This window comes from Hemicordylus capensis, chromosome 4, assembly GCF_027244095.1.
Source record: "Hemicordylus capensis ecotype Gifberg chromosome 4, rHemCap1.1.pri, whole genome shotgun sequence".
Lineage (NCBI taxonomy): Eukaryota > Metazoa > Chordata > Lepidosauria > Squamata > Cordylidae > Hemicordylus > Hemicordylus capensis.
Window position 1 is genome coordinate 165,925,728 of NC_069660.1, and position 12,267 is coordinate 165,937,994.

Sequence of the window (12,267 nt, forward strand, 5' to 3'; positions counted from 1 at the left end):
AAAATACCCACTAAGAATCCTCTCTATAATACATTGCTCAGAGATAGATAATCATGCAACCCTTTACCAAACTGGCAGATAACCCCGAAAATTTGTTTGTTTGTTTGTGTGTTTATTTGATTTATATTCTGCCCTTCTAATAATGGCCCAGGGCGGTTTACAACAAGGCTCATAAAGCAAAGTTTAAGCCTCTGTGGGGCTACTCCGTCTCACTGGTTTGTGAAAAGAGTTTGCTCTGGCTGGCATACTAAATACCAGCTTTGTCCACATGAGGTCACATTTAAACAACATATTCACCATGCAAAACTGGTGTGGTGAAGTATCAAGTGAATTGACCTGTAGTTATTCCCTCAACCATTAAAGATGACTGGGCTCACTTCAACCACCTAAGAAATTAATGCTTTTCTGTTTGTTGGCTGAATGTATGAAATATCTGAGTCTGAATGTCTGAGTCTGTTTCCTTGCACTGTAGAGAAGGAAAAAGCCTCATTTCTCGGTGTGCTCTTAGTTATTCAAAGGCTAAACCAGCAAAACTAAGGCCAACTTTTGCTATTTTCTCCCTCAGGAAATATGACTCATTGGTCCAAGCTCAGGCTCGAGAGCTCTCCCATCTGCGCCAGATGATGCGGGATGGACAAGGGGTGTGTCATATGCTGAGCCAACACTTCAGTGACACTATCAAGTCCTTTGAGGAGCTCCTGCGAGGCACCGACATTGATTACTTCCTGGGGCAGAGCTTCCGTGAGCAGTTGGCCCAGGGGAACCAGCTGGCAGGACGACTGGCCAGGAAACTGAACAGTAGTGAGTTCTCTAGGACACTTGAAGTGTGCTGTCAAGTTGATTTCGACTCCTGGCACCCACAGAGCCCTGTGGTTTTCTTTTGGTAGAATACAGGAGGGGTTTACCATTGCCTCCTCCTGCACAGTACGAGATGAGCATCTTCCTATATCGCTGTTGCCCGATATAGTACCAGCAGGGATTCAAACAGGCAACCTTCTGCTTCTTAGTCAAGCATTTCCCCGCTGCACCATTAGGTGGCATACCTAGGGCTCTTACATAGGGCTTATTTTTTAGTCTTTCAACAGGTGTTTCACGTATAATTTCACTATATGTGCTTTCATGTTGACTTACCAAATTTCCCCACAACCATAGTTCAAAAGACCAACTTTCCAGCACTACACAGATTTTAAGAGTATCGTGGTGGTCTAGAATCTAGATCCCTTGAGTCAGTTGCACATTTGTGAGTAGCCTGATGGTCTGCAATTCAAAGAAAATATTGGGCAGATCACACACCAAAGCTTAGTCCACCTCCACCACAATCTAATGATTCTAAGATGGCCTGGTCAGTGATGGAGCTATGGGACTACTTTTTCAAGTGCCTTGCAGTTTTGTCTACTACAGAGCAGTTGTGCTCTCCTTCATTCAAATATTTGTACACTGAATGAAACAGAGTAGCCATATAGCAAGGAACAATTTAGCAGCTGCAGCAGCCAGGACTTTTAGTGTAATGTAACCCTTAAAGGTGTCAGTGCACACTTCAGATAAGGGTGTTGCCTTTGCTGCTTGTGATTTTGATGTCAGTTTTTGCTTCATACTTAGGAGTTTATGTGGCAGCACACATGTACCAGTAGTTTTCTTGTCTGCTGTGGAGAACAATAGGTTCCAACCTGCAATTGACTTTGCTATATATTAAATACGTATAGCGTTAAGATAAACAATTTAATTAAGGTAATGAAGGTATCTCCTACCTACCTGGCTGCACTGGTTTCTGCAGCTTGTTTTAGGGTAGACAAATGAGTGAATGAGACACCTATAAACAATGGAGACCTTTTAAAATAACTAATTCAAGCTATAGAACCATAGTATATTATTTAAAGTTTTAAAAAAAAACTCTTTGTGCACAGGGATAGTTATGGGTTTGGCAGCTCCAACTGAACTCCAAAAAGTGAGAAAATTTGATGTTCACAAATCAGGGCACAAGACCTGATTTCCAGTCCGAGATATTGTACTATCATACCTGCAGTGCCAACATGTCCCTATTTTCCCATTCACCTGAATCGAAAAATAGGGAGATGTTGGCAGGTATGTACTGGCCTACCATGGTTTTCCATAACCATGGAAATACAATTTGCATAGGTCCTCCATGCTCCAAGCATAGGCTGGTGACAACAGCAAAAGTTGGGAATTAGTATTACAGCAGTGTTTAAGAAGAATTTGGAAACATGCCTTTGAGCATATGATGAGTGCTGTTAGCTCAGCAGGCAACAACTACAACTAGCACAATTAGTAAAAGAGAACGAATGGAAGATCTAGCCAAATTATGTTTCTTTGATTGCTTAGGGCAGTACAATGCCATCAGGTCTCATGATGCCTGTCATTCAGCTCATTCATTCATTAAACACAGAGCTCTAGGCATGGTGGAATTCAGCCACTGAATGGCATTCAGCCCATTCATTCATTAAACACAGAGCTCTAGGCATGGTGGAAGCATGGTAATTTTGATAGCTGAAGCATTACTTTTTCTACCATGTCAGTGCTCTATGTCTAATGGCTGTCTGGCAGGCAGAAACTCAGCCAGTTAAGTTTCTATCAACATTTGGAGATTGGAACTGCACCCACTGAAGTTCTGGCTGTCAAGCAGCTGAAGTAGATAAAGTATCAATAGGTGCTGCTTGCACTTTATATGCTAGGCAAATTGCACCTGTGGAATGTCTTTCTGTCATACAACTGTTAAAAGCCCAAGGGCCCTAACAGAGTAGAGTTGACATGCCCCCTAGAATTCCAGGTTTCATCCAGATTTTAAGCATCTCACCTGGATTGCTTCACCCACCCAGATCCCTCAAGATTTCAGCTTTCTTTTTTTTTTAAAAAAAAAGCTAAGCTCTAGCCTTTGTAGAAGCAGAGTTATGGAGCAAAACATGCAGTCACTATTCTGCTCAACTGCTGGATTTGGATTAAGAGAGGTAGAACAGGAGGCTTACTGGGAGGGTTTCACTTTCACAAGTACATTAATCCCCTGAGGAATATTGCCTTTGTTTTTTATCAGCAGGAGGTCTCTATCGGGCAGTTGAGAGGATAGTTTGCCTTTGATGTAAATTACTGCCTGCCTACCAGGCTGTGTATTGTAATGTTTAAGGACATTATGTTCAGTGCATGTCTACTTAAGAGTAAGCACCATTGGTTTCAATCAGATCTTCTCTCAAATAAGTGTGTACAGAATTGCAGCCTTAATTAAAAGGCTGTGCCTTCCCTGCCCTACCATTGCTTCTGTTAATATGTCAAGGGAAATGGTCACGCAAAGATATCTTCCCCAACTATTGTTGGTAGATATCCAGAGCAAATACAAGTCAATTGGAAAGCGCAGCTGCTAATTTGCATGTGCAAAATTATTTTCAAGCCAATTTACATAATATGCAAATTAGGCACCCAGATTTGGAAAGCCAGAATATGGCAACCCTACCACCTTAATGGTGCAGCAGGGAAATGACTTGACTAGCAAGCCAGAGGTTACTTGTTTGAATCCCCACTGATACGTTTCCCAGACTATGGGAAACAATTATATTGGGCAGCAGCAATATAGGAAGATGCTGAAAGGCATAATCTCATACTGCGGGGGAGATGGCAATGGTAAATTTCTCCTGTATTCTACCAAAGACAGCCACGGGGCTCTGTGGTCGCCAGAAGTCGACACTGACTTGACGGCACACTTTTACCGTTGCTTATGAGGAACTCAGCAACCCTTCCCTCTTATGAGGTACAAGGTTGGAGGGTGATAAAAGCTGAAGACGCACTGAGGCCTAGCAGTTCTGAGGTAAAATGAAGCAAAATGAAGGAGGAGGCCACTGTCAGATAGAAGCAGCCACACTACTTAGCAGCTGAGGACTATGTGATAGGGGAACAGGCCCAATCTACCTCAGAGACATTAGTTAAGCAATTCAAGTGTTTGTTTATTTTCAAGACATTTCTCAGTCCCTTTGTGGGGGTTGAGTCTGATTAATCAGCCCTGACAGGTCCTTCTCAGTAGTTTCCAGGGCTAAAAATAGTAATAGCAGAAGACATTGAGCAAGCACCTCCCTCTTTCTCTCTCCTCACCAAAATTCTATATTGGCGTTGGTACACTGCTACTGGCCATGTGGAGATCTGACATAACCGCAAAACCTAATGTAAGCCGTTTTCTTAACTATAGAAATTCAAAACATATTTATTTTGACAAACATGAAAGACTCGTCTCGTACAGAAGACAGACTATGGCTGCATTCGCACATAACATGGAACCTGCGACTCTGCTCCCCTGTTCTCCCACAGACGTCACGAAGAGCCCCCTCTTTGCAGACAACAAGAGAGAACTGGCTGCAGTTCTTCCTGCTTGACTGAAGGACAGCCTCAGCAGCCAATAGCAGCCAGAGTGAGGGCGGAGCTTCCCCCCTCAACTCCAGTTGCAAAACAACCAGGCTGCTGTGCTGCGTTTGGACAAAACACTGGCACTCCTATACTGGAGTTCCCGGTGGCAAAACTTACTACAAACCCAAGGTACAAATCAGAGTTTGAGTAGAGAAACCATGGATCCATTTTCTCTCGTAACTGCAGTTGCCCACATCTGGATGTTCAGAAATTGAAACCAGAGGCCCTTTCACCTCCAGTTTTATGTGATGTGCAGATGTAGCCTGTCTAAAGAGACCTCTCCCCAAAAATGAGTCAATCTGGGCTTCACTGTTAATTAGTAAAACCTCCCATTGTAAATATAGTGGGGAGAAAGACCCGTCCACAGTGGTGTGATTTCATGTGTGCTTTTCAGCTTCTTCTCCTCACAACTTAGCCAATTTTCCACAGATTCATTAGAAATCTGACACACATTTTCAGTAGTCAGTTCTGAGCTTTAAAATGTCTGTTCTAGCACAAATACTGCAAAAAGAATGTGTTGAGAAACTACAGAGTGTTGGGGGGCATCAAGTGAAATAATATGATGGAATACTGTTACCTTGGGAGGAATACCTGCTGCTTCTTGGTCACCCCTGCAGTATGGTAGAATCTCCATCAATGGTGGGCTTTAAGAACAGGTTATATAAACATTTGGCTGGATCTAATTAAGAAGATTCTAATATGTGAAGCAAAACCATTGGCTTGAGAGCCTTTTGAAGTCACCTCTAGCTGTATATCCAAAGCTTTCTACCAGTGGAGATCAGGATGTCTATTCCTTTGTCAAGGATAGATTTAGGTAGGATTCCTATTTCTGGCTGAGACTGGACTTGATAACCCTTGAAGCTCTTTCCAGATCTGTGGGTCTGCCATGTTTCTATGAAATTGCAGAATATGGATTTAAATGCAGAACCAAATGTCCCACAGATTTCTATCTTCACCTAACATGACACGAGCAGCTGTTGCTGCATATCTTATGAAGGATTCTATTCCTTTTTTGTGGACTTTTTGATCAAAAGCAATACAGCAACCATCATCATCATCATCATCATCATCATCATCCCTGCTAACTGGGCAAAGAGGCACCTTTTACCATGGTGATTCTCTTTATTTAGCAGGGGGAGAGTAACTGGCCCTATCCACCCCCAGCACAGTATCTCCAGTGACTGTTGCTGGTGCCTGTCTTGTGTTTCTTTTTAGAATGTGAGCCCTTTGGGGACAGGGGTCTATCTTATTTGTTTGTCATTTCTCTGTGTAAACTGCCCTGAGCCATTTTTGGAAGGGCGGTATAGAAATCGAATTAATAATAATAATAATAATAATAATAATAATAATAATAATAATAATAGATGTGCAGAGATCAAATTGCAGAGCCGCTCTTACCCCTGGACCTTGGGGCGCTGGCCCATGGCCTCTTAGGTCCGGTAAAGGTGGTAAAGTTGTGCCGTCGAGTCAATGTCGACTCCTGGTGACCACAGAACCCTGTGGTTTTCTTTGATAGAATAAAGGAGGGGTTTACCATTGCCATCTCTTGTGCAGTATAGAAATCGAATTCATCACCATCACCATCATTATACAAAATATAAATACTTTTAAAATTGGATTATTTTTTGATAAGCATACCACATGTGATATTCTAAATTCTTTGAACTTCTCTCAAGTGTACATTTCTCCTCATGCTTCGCCTTTGAGCCCCTGGCTGTGTTCAAACCTGTAGCTGAGCAAGGGAAGGCATCTCATTTGTAATATGGATATATAGGGCTTCCACTAAGGGATTTAAGGAAAACTGTATTAAGCATGAAAATGCTTAATCAGGGACATAGGAAGCTGCCATATGCTGAGTCAGACCATAGGTCCATCTAGCTCAGTTTTGACTACACAGACTGGCAGCGGCTTCTCCAACGTTGCAGGCAGGAATGTCTCTCAGCCCTATCTTGGAGATGCCAGGGAAGGAACTTGGAACCTAGATGCTCTTCCCAGAGCGGCTCCATCCCCTAAGGGGAATATCTTACAGTGCTCACACATCAGGTCTCCCATTCATATGTAACCAGGGTGGACCCTGCTTAGCTAAGGGGACGAGTCATGCTTGCTACCACAAGACCAGCTCTCCTCTCCAGACCAGCTCTCCTCTGGATATAGAATTAAAAATGGGATATAAGGAATAATGTGGCCTAGAATGAGATAACAGAAACATGAGGAACTCCCTAAAGCATAAGCAGAATGATGCCATACATTGTTAACTGTTATTCCTGTTTCTCTGCTTGAGAGGTTAAGGCAAGAAAGTCTATCAGTTGTTCAAAGCAACTTGTCAAGTTGTGCAACTAGACTAGCCAGAGTCGTGCCCAATACTAGCTGTGGAAAAAACCCTAGAACATTGTGACACAACAATGTTTAAAAAAGAAGGGGAGTTCATAGGAGACTTTGTGGTGGCAACACTTTCGCAGCCTGGAACTCATGGTTTCCTCATGATTACTTGGCTTCATGCTAGCAGCAAGTTACTTTCTCGTACCTATCCCCTATAAGAAAGCAGGAGGGAGAGATCTGCATAACTGGTTGTACCCTGTGGACTGCATAGCCACTGACTTCTTCTGTATTCTGTTTTCAGAGAATGACCTAAATACGGAGGACAAATCTGGTCAGGAACTGATCACTCTGAGGTAACAACAGTGGATTTTCAGCTGCAGACTTATTTTGGCACTACTGGCTCCAATTCTGGGTGGATGTCGACAACCATTTTACTGCACACCTCATGTATAGTAAATTCTCTTCTCCCTAGGGCAGGATGCTTTACCGTGCTTAGCACTTGATAAAAGGTCAAGTGTATCCAGTTTCTGTTCAGCCTCCTGTCCCTCTGGCAGAAGTGCCTGTCTCGCTCAGAGAGGCTTCCATTGGCGTTGCCAGCACAAATGTTTGGCTGGATGCCCCAAACTTCTTGCCTGCCTGTTTGTCCCCTGCACAATGCACCCCCTTGACCTTGTTTGAACTAAGCAGAAGGCAGTGGCTGGGGTGGGGGTGGAGAGCACTCAATGCTTCCCATTGCTATGTCCTCTGTTGTTGAGCTTCTGTCTTCCTGCCTCCATGCACTTGTAACAGGAAGGGGGAAAGATGAAGCCAAGCATCTTCTTCCCATTTCCTCTTCCATTCTTTGTCCCTTCCTTCTCCAATTGCATGCAAAAGGCTCTTGTGCTGGGGGCTGGCTCCTTGAGCCTTTGCCTTGTGCCCAGCAGCCACACAGCTTCTGGGCTCTGTGGAGTGAGCAGCAGGCAGCACTTATGCCCAGCAGCAACCCAGCTACTGGAACCAATGGAGGAGGGGATAGTGAGCAAACCTCCTAACCAGCGGGAAGCCAGCTTCTGGGCTCAAGGAAGGAAGCAGTGGCAATGGCCCAGGAAAAGGAAGTGAGTACCACCCTCTCCCCCACCAAAACTCTTTGTGTGGGGGGGAAAGAGAGAGAGGGTTGAAGGTGGAATATTAAGGCATAGTGGTGGATTCCTTTAGAAAGCATAAACCCCCTGAATGGGGCTGCTGGCAGTCCGTGCTGCTACCTGACCGGGGAGTAAGGTAGGAAGGTGCATGCATGCCCTCCGACCTCACTTTTAGTCCAGGTTTAAAACCCAGGCTACCCAACTGAGGAGTGCTGGGACTGGGACAGATCCTGGCAATTCTTATAAGTAGCTCTACTGGGTAGGGCTGCTCTAGCCTAGTTAGAGTTGGTCGTGAGAACGACCTCTTGGACTTTGTTGCACCAGCAGCCAGGCCTACTGCTGCCACTGCGGCTACTCATTCAAGGTAATCAGTAGACCTGACCTTCATGCTTCTTAAAAAAAATTTTTAAGTTGGTGGGAAGAATGTCCTCGATTTTCAAGTTGAAGTGTGAGTTATGTGTATTCTGAGGGCGAGGGCAGGAGTTTGTCTATACAAATATCCCTGATTCTCCAAGCTATGTCCCTCTGCAGGCTAAGCAAAGAGCTCCAGGAGAAGGAGCAAATCATCAAGAGTCTCCAAGCAAAGCTTCACACGCGCTCAGTGACGCCTTCTAGTAGCCACACCATATCTGAGTCATCTCGTTCTGGCAGCAGCACTTCCTTCCTCTCTGATGGTCTGGAGGGCTGCTCGGACATGGATGATGTCAGTGACTCCATTTGCTACCAGGAGAACCTTAGTGATGGCCAGTCCCACGACCTTCTTGACACAGGTACAGCTTGGTGACATGTTGCAGGAAGACTCTTCTCTGAGCAGGAGAGTTCATTGGGAGTAAAATGTGCCAGGAGGCTTTACAGACAGGGCTTCTACCCTGAATCTCCTTCAGAAGAGAGTGTGTGCATTCACACACCAGCCAAACTTACCCTGAAGTCCCTTTGAGATCCTTCGACCCACTCCACACATAAATCGGGCTTTGTCTTGTGAATTCTAGCTTATATAGTTATTTCCGGGTTTTTCAAATGTTGGTTTTCAGCTACTTTTTCTGAAAACACCGGAGCAAATAGGGAGATGCACTGCCATAGAATCATTAGCATGATAAGAGGGATACTAGTAATCTCTCTCTCTCCCTCCCGCCCACCCCATTGGCTAGAAGGAAAACACAGGGGCATGCTATGTGAACTTATAAAAACAAAAACCAAGAGCAGAGGGGAGGAGCTGCTTCCCTCAATGCTGTGAGTGTGATTCAAAGTGGCTTCGCTCAACATTTACCCTGCAGCATGAAGCCATGTGCAAATAACTCCCACGCCCAGCTTCTTTTGCCTCATGTATGTGACTACCCAGCCTGGTTCTGTAGGCCATCTGGAAATCTGGAGTATCCTTGGTGATGCAAAGGGACTTTCCCCAGAGCTGCTGGATCACACTTAATATATAATCTCTCAAAGGTCCAACTTGACAAAGAAGACAAGGTTATCCAAACTCCTCCAAAATATTCCTTGAGGTTTCAGCTCCAGTTCAGAACTTGCAATATGGCTACTCTGTCCATTGTCTTTCCATGAGGGCCTCTCGCAGGCTATGTCTGCACCAGGGCTCCTGAAAAATCCACAGTGATTCTTTTCCCTTTGGTGAGGGTGGGGAGAAGTGTGGAATGAAGCACTTGCTGAAGATGGGTGAATAGGTGGATATGCACACAATCCTTTTTTATTATTATTTAGGGGGAATGCCCTAATAAAAGGTACAGAAGGAGGGGGAAGACAGGATGGAGAGCTCTGGGAAATTTTTGTATAAATGATCCTTGCTACAATTAAGGGGCATCTTTGTCACTTTGTGTTTGTTTTATGAAATACTGGGCCACATTACCTCTGTCATGGTAAGGGACCTGCCAGGGTTGCTGCCCTTTAAAGGAGTCCCCGTGCTCCAGGCATAGGTATAGCATCCAATGAACAAGGGGGGACAAATGTCCCTGGGCCCGGAGGGTCAGGGGGCCTATAAGGGGCCCCCAAGCAGAAGCCTCCTGCCACCTGGGGGGCCTCCCAGTGATCAGGGGCGCCCCACCACCACTGCTGCCACTTGCCACTGCTGCCCACCACCCCACCAATATTTCTCATCTTCACCACCGGGGGTGGGGGATTAGCCAAGTGGAGCAGGCCACCCGCTGTGGCAGCAGTGATGGGCATTGTGCCTGGTGGGCCTCTCCTGCACACCTGCGCAGTTTGAGTATGGATGTTGCATGCCTGTGATGTCTTGTGCCCCCTTCCTGCACATTGTCCCCCAGCCCCTGGGAACCTCGCTATGTCCCTGGCTCTAGGGGCTTGCCAGGCTGCTGCTGAAACAATTAAAAAGGGCTTCCTAGCAGCAGCTCAGAACTCCTTCTCTGGAAACAACCAAAGGAGTACTTAGCTGCTGATTGGACGTGTATTTAAAGTGCTTTTAAAGTATTTCCTCCACAGCCTCATCCCTACATGGTGGCCTTTGAAGTTAGGCAACAGTCCAGGCAAGTCTCTTTCTTCAACAGAGCACTCTGTCATGTCACCCACTTCTTTTGCGGTCAATCCTCGCCCCACTTCACTTTCTGAAAATGGAGCCATTTTCAGGGCAGGGCACAGGAGAAAGTACAGACCACACCAACTACCCCCTTATGTTATGCACGTAACATAATAGAAGGTCAGATGAAAATAGGCTTGTTCAGACATGTCTGAAGAGAAGTCTCAGCATCTTTACAAAATAAAGATTTCTCCCAAGAGGTTAGAACCAGTTTACATTTGCCGGGTTGATTTGCTGTAAGAGAACAATATTGGAGAATGTCGCACCTATGAGGTTTTGCAACTGACTACCCTGCCTGGCTGTGTAGGGTAAGCATCATAATGAAGGTGCTAGAGGGTTGTGGAAAAGACTGAGGAAAGTTCAGCCTCCCCATCGAACTAGTCTAGGGGCTGTAAAGTGCTCTGTCTCCCCTTGGCAGTAAAGTGCATTGTTGCTGCCCACTCCATTTGTGTCAAAAGCAAGGGACATGCAGATCCTCTCTGAAGGGAAGTGGTGGGAGACAGACCATATATCCAGTTCAGATATGGCCCTGTTCATATGTCCCTCTCTTCCCTGCTTCCCTAGTTTACAGTATTCATGTCAATTTCTCATATGATCAAGAGCCACCATCCCTTGCATGGAGTTGCATTTAGTATGCAGGGAAGGAAGGAATTATCTCCTAAGCTTGGAACTCCTCATTGTCTCTGTATGCAAATACAAAACATTTCCTCCTTTCTTTGTGATTTCTTATAGATCTTGGCAGTTGTTCTGGCAAGACTTCTGCCCAACCATCTCACCCATCCCATGCTACTATCGCCCACTCTGCTCCATCAGAATCCATGCAAAGGCACCTAATTCTGCCTCCTCCTCAGCATCCCTCTCAGACTGCCAGCCAGCCTTCTGGAGGTAAGACTCACATTATAGCAAGATGGGAGAAGGAGGAGATAAAATATTATATTATGATGTTGGCCGTTTTCACTTTTCCCTCTCCCGCTTCTCTCTAATGTAGTTTTGTATTTATCAAATTAATTGTTTCACTTTTTAAATATTATGATCAGCATATAAAACAAAAACAAAAACATGACCAACAAAGAATTGTCAGGAATCTTGATATTTTCCTGGCACTCTTCTTTATCAGTGGGAGAAGGTTCATCCAAACCATTGCTCTTCAGGAACTTTTTCACACGGAGCTTTTAAAGCCCTTTAACTCGCATCTCCTCTGGAATGAAGGGAGTGTGTTCACATATCGGCCAGATTTGCCCCCAAGTCCCTGCAAGTTATTGAGGAGCAGTTCACACACTGTGCACTAGAATGTAGCTAGGGGTGTGCAATTCGGGTTTTCGGGTGATTCGGCTCGGACCCGAACCAAATCACCCCTGTTCTGTTTTGTGCCCGAATCTGGGTCACCCGAATCACCCTTGATTCTGTTCGGATTCGGATTTAATCCGAATCCAAATCTGAATCGATTCGGGTGGGTAAAAAGGGTCCCAGGGGCAAAATTTTGGGGTGGGGTGGTAGTGCCCAATGGGTGGAGTATACCACCCCAATTTCAGGGGGATTGGGCAAAGGGCTGATTTTTGGTGAATTTTTTAAGTTTTAGTGACTTTGGGGCAGTTTGGGGGCATAGCATGGGATCTGGGCAAAAGGAGTGGGGTGGGGTGGTAGTGCCTAATGGGTGCAGGCTACCACCCCAATTTCAGGGGGATTGAGCAAAGGGCTGATTTTTGGGAAATTTTTGAAGTTTTAGTGACTTTGGGGCAGATTGGGGCAGAAAGTGGGGCCTGGGGCAGAATAGTGGGGTGGGGTGGTAGTGCCTAATGGGTGGAGGCTACCACCCCAATTTCAGGGGGATGGGACAAAGGGCTGATTTTTGGGGAATATTTGAAGTTTGGGTGTCTTTGGGGCAGA

At 45.3% G+C, this 12,267-nt stretch overlaps 1 protein-coding gene across 12 annotated transcripts in view; it reads left to right on the forward strand.

Moving 5' to 3' along the window:
* Window positions 1–12,267, forward strand: part of LOC128323928 (myomegalin-like) — a 207,932-nt gene that overhangs the window by 160,184 nt on the left and 35,481 nt on the right. For all 12 annotated transcript variants that reach the window (XM_053247878.1, XM_053247875.1, XM_053247874.1 and 9 more), the window contains 4 exons: window positions 566–801; window positions 7,022–7,073; window positions 8,373–8,611; window positions 11,113–11,265. In XM_053247878.1, the coding sequence (XP_053103853.1) occupies window positions 566–801; window positions 7,022–7,073; window positions 8,373–8,611; window positions 11,113–11,265 (680 nt within the window). The remainder of the gene's footprint in view (window positions 1–565; window positions 802–7,021; window positions 7,074–8,372; window positions 8,612–11,112; window positions 11,266–12,267) is intronic.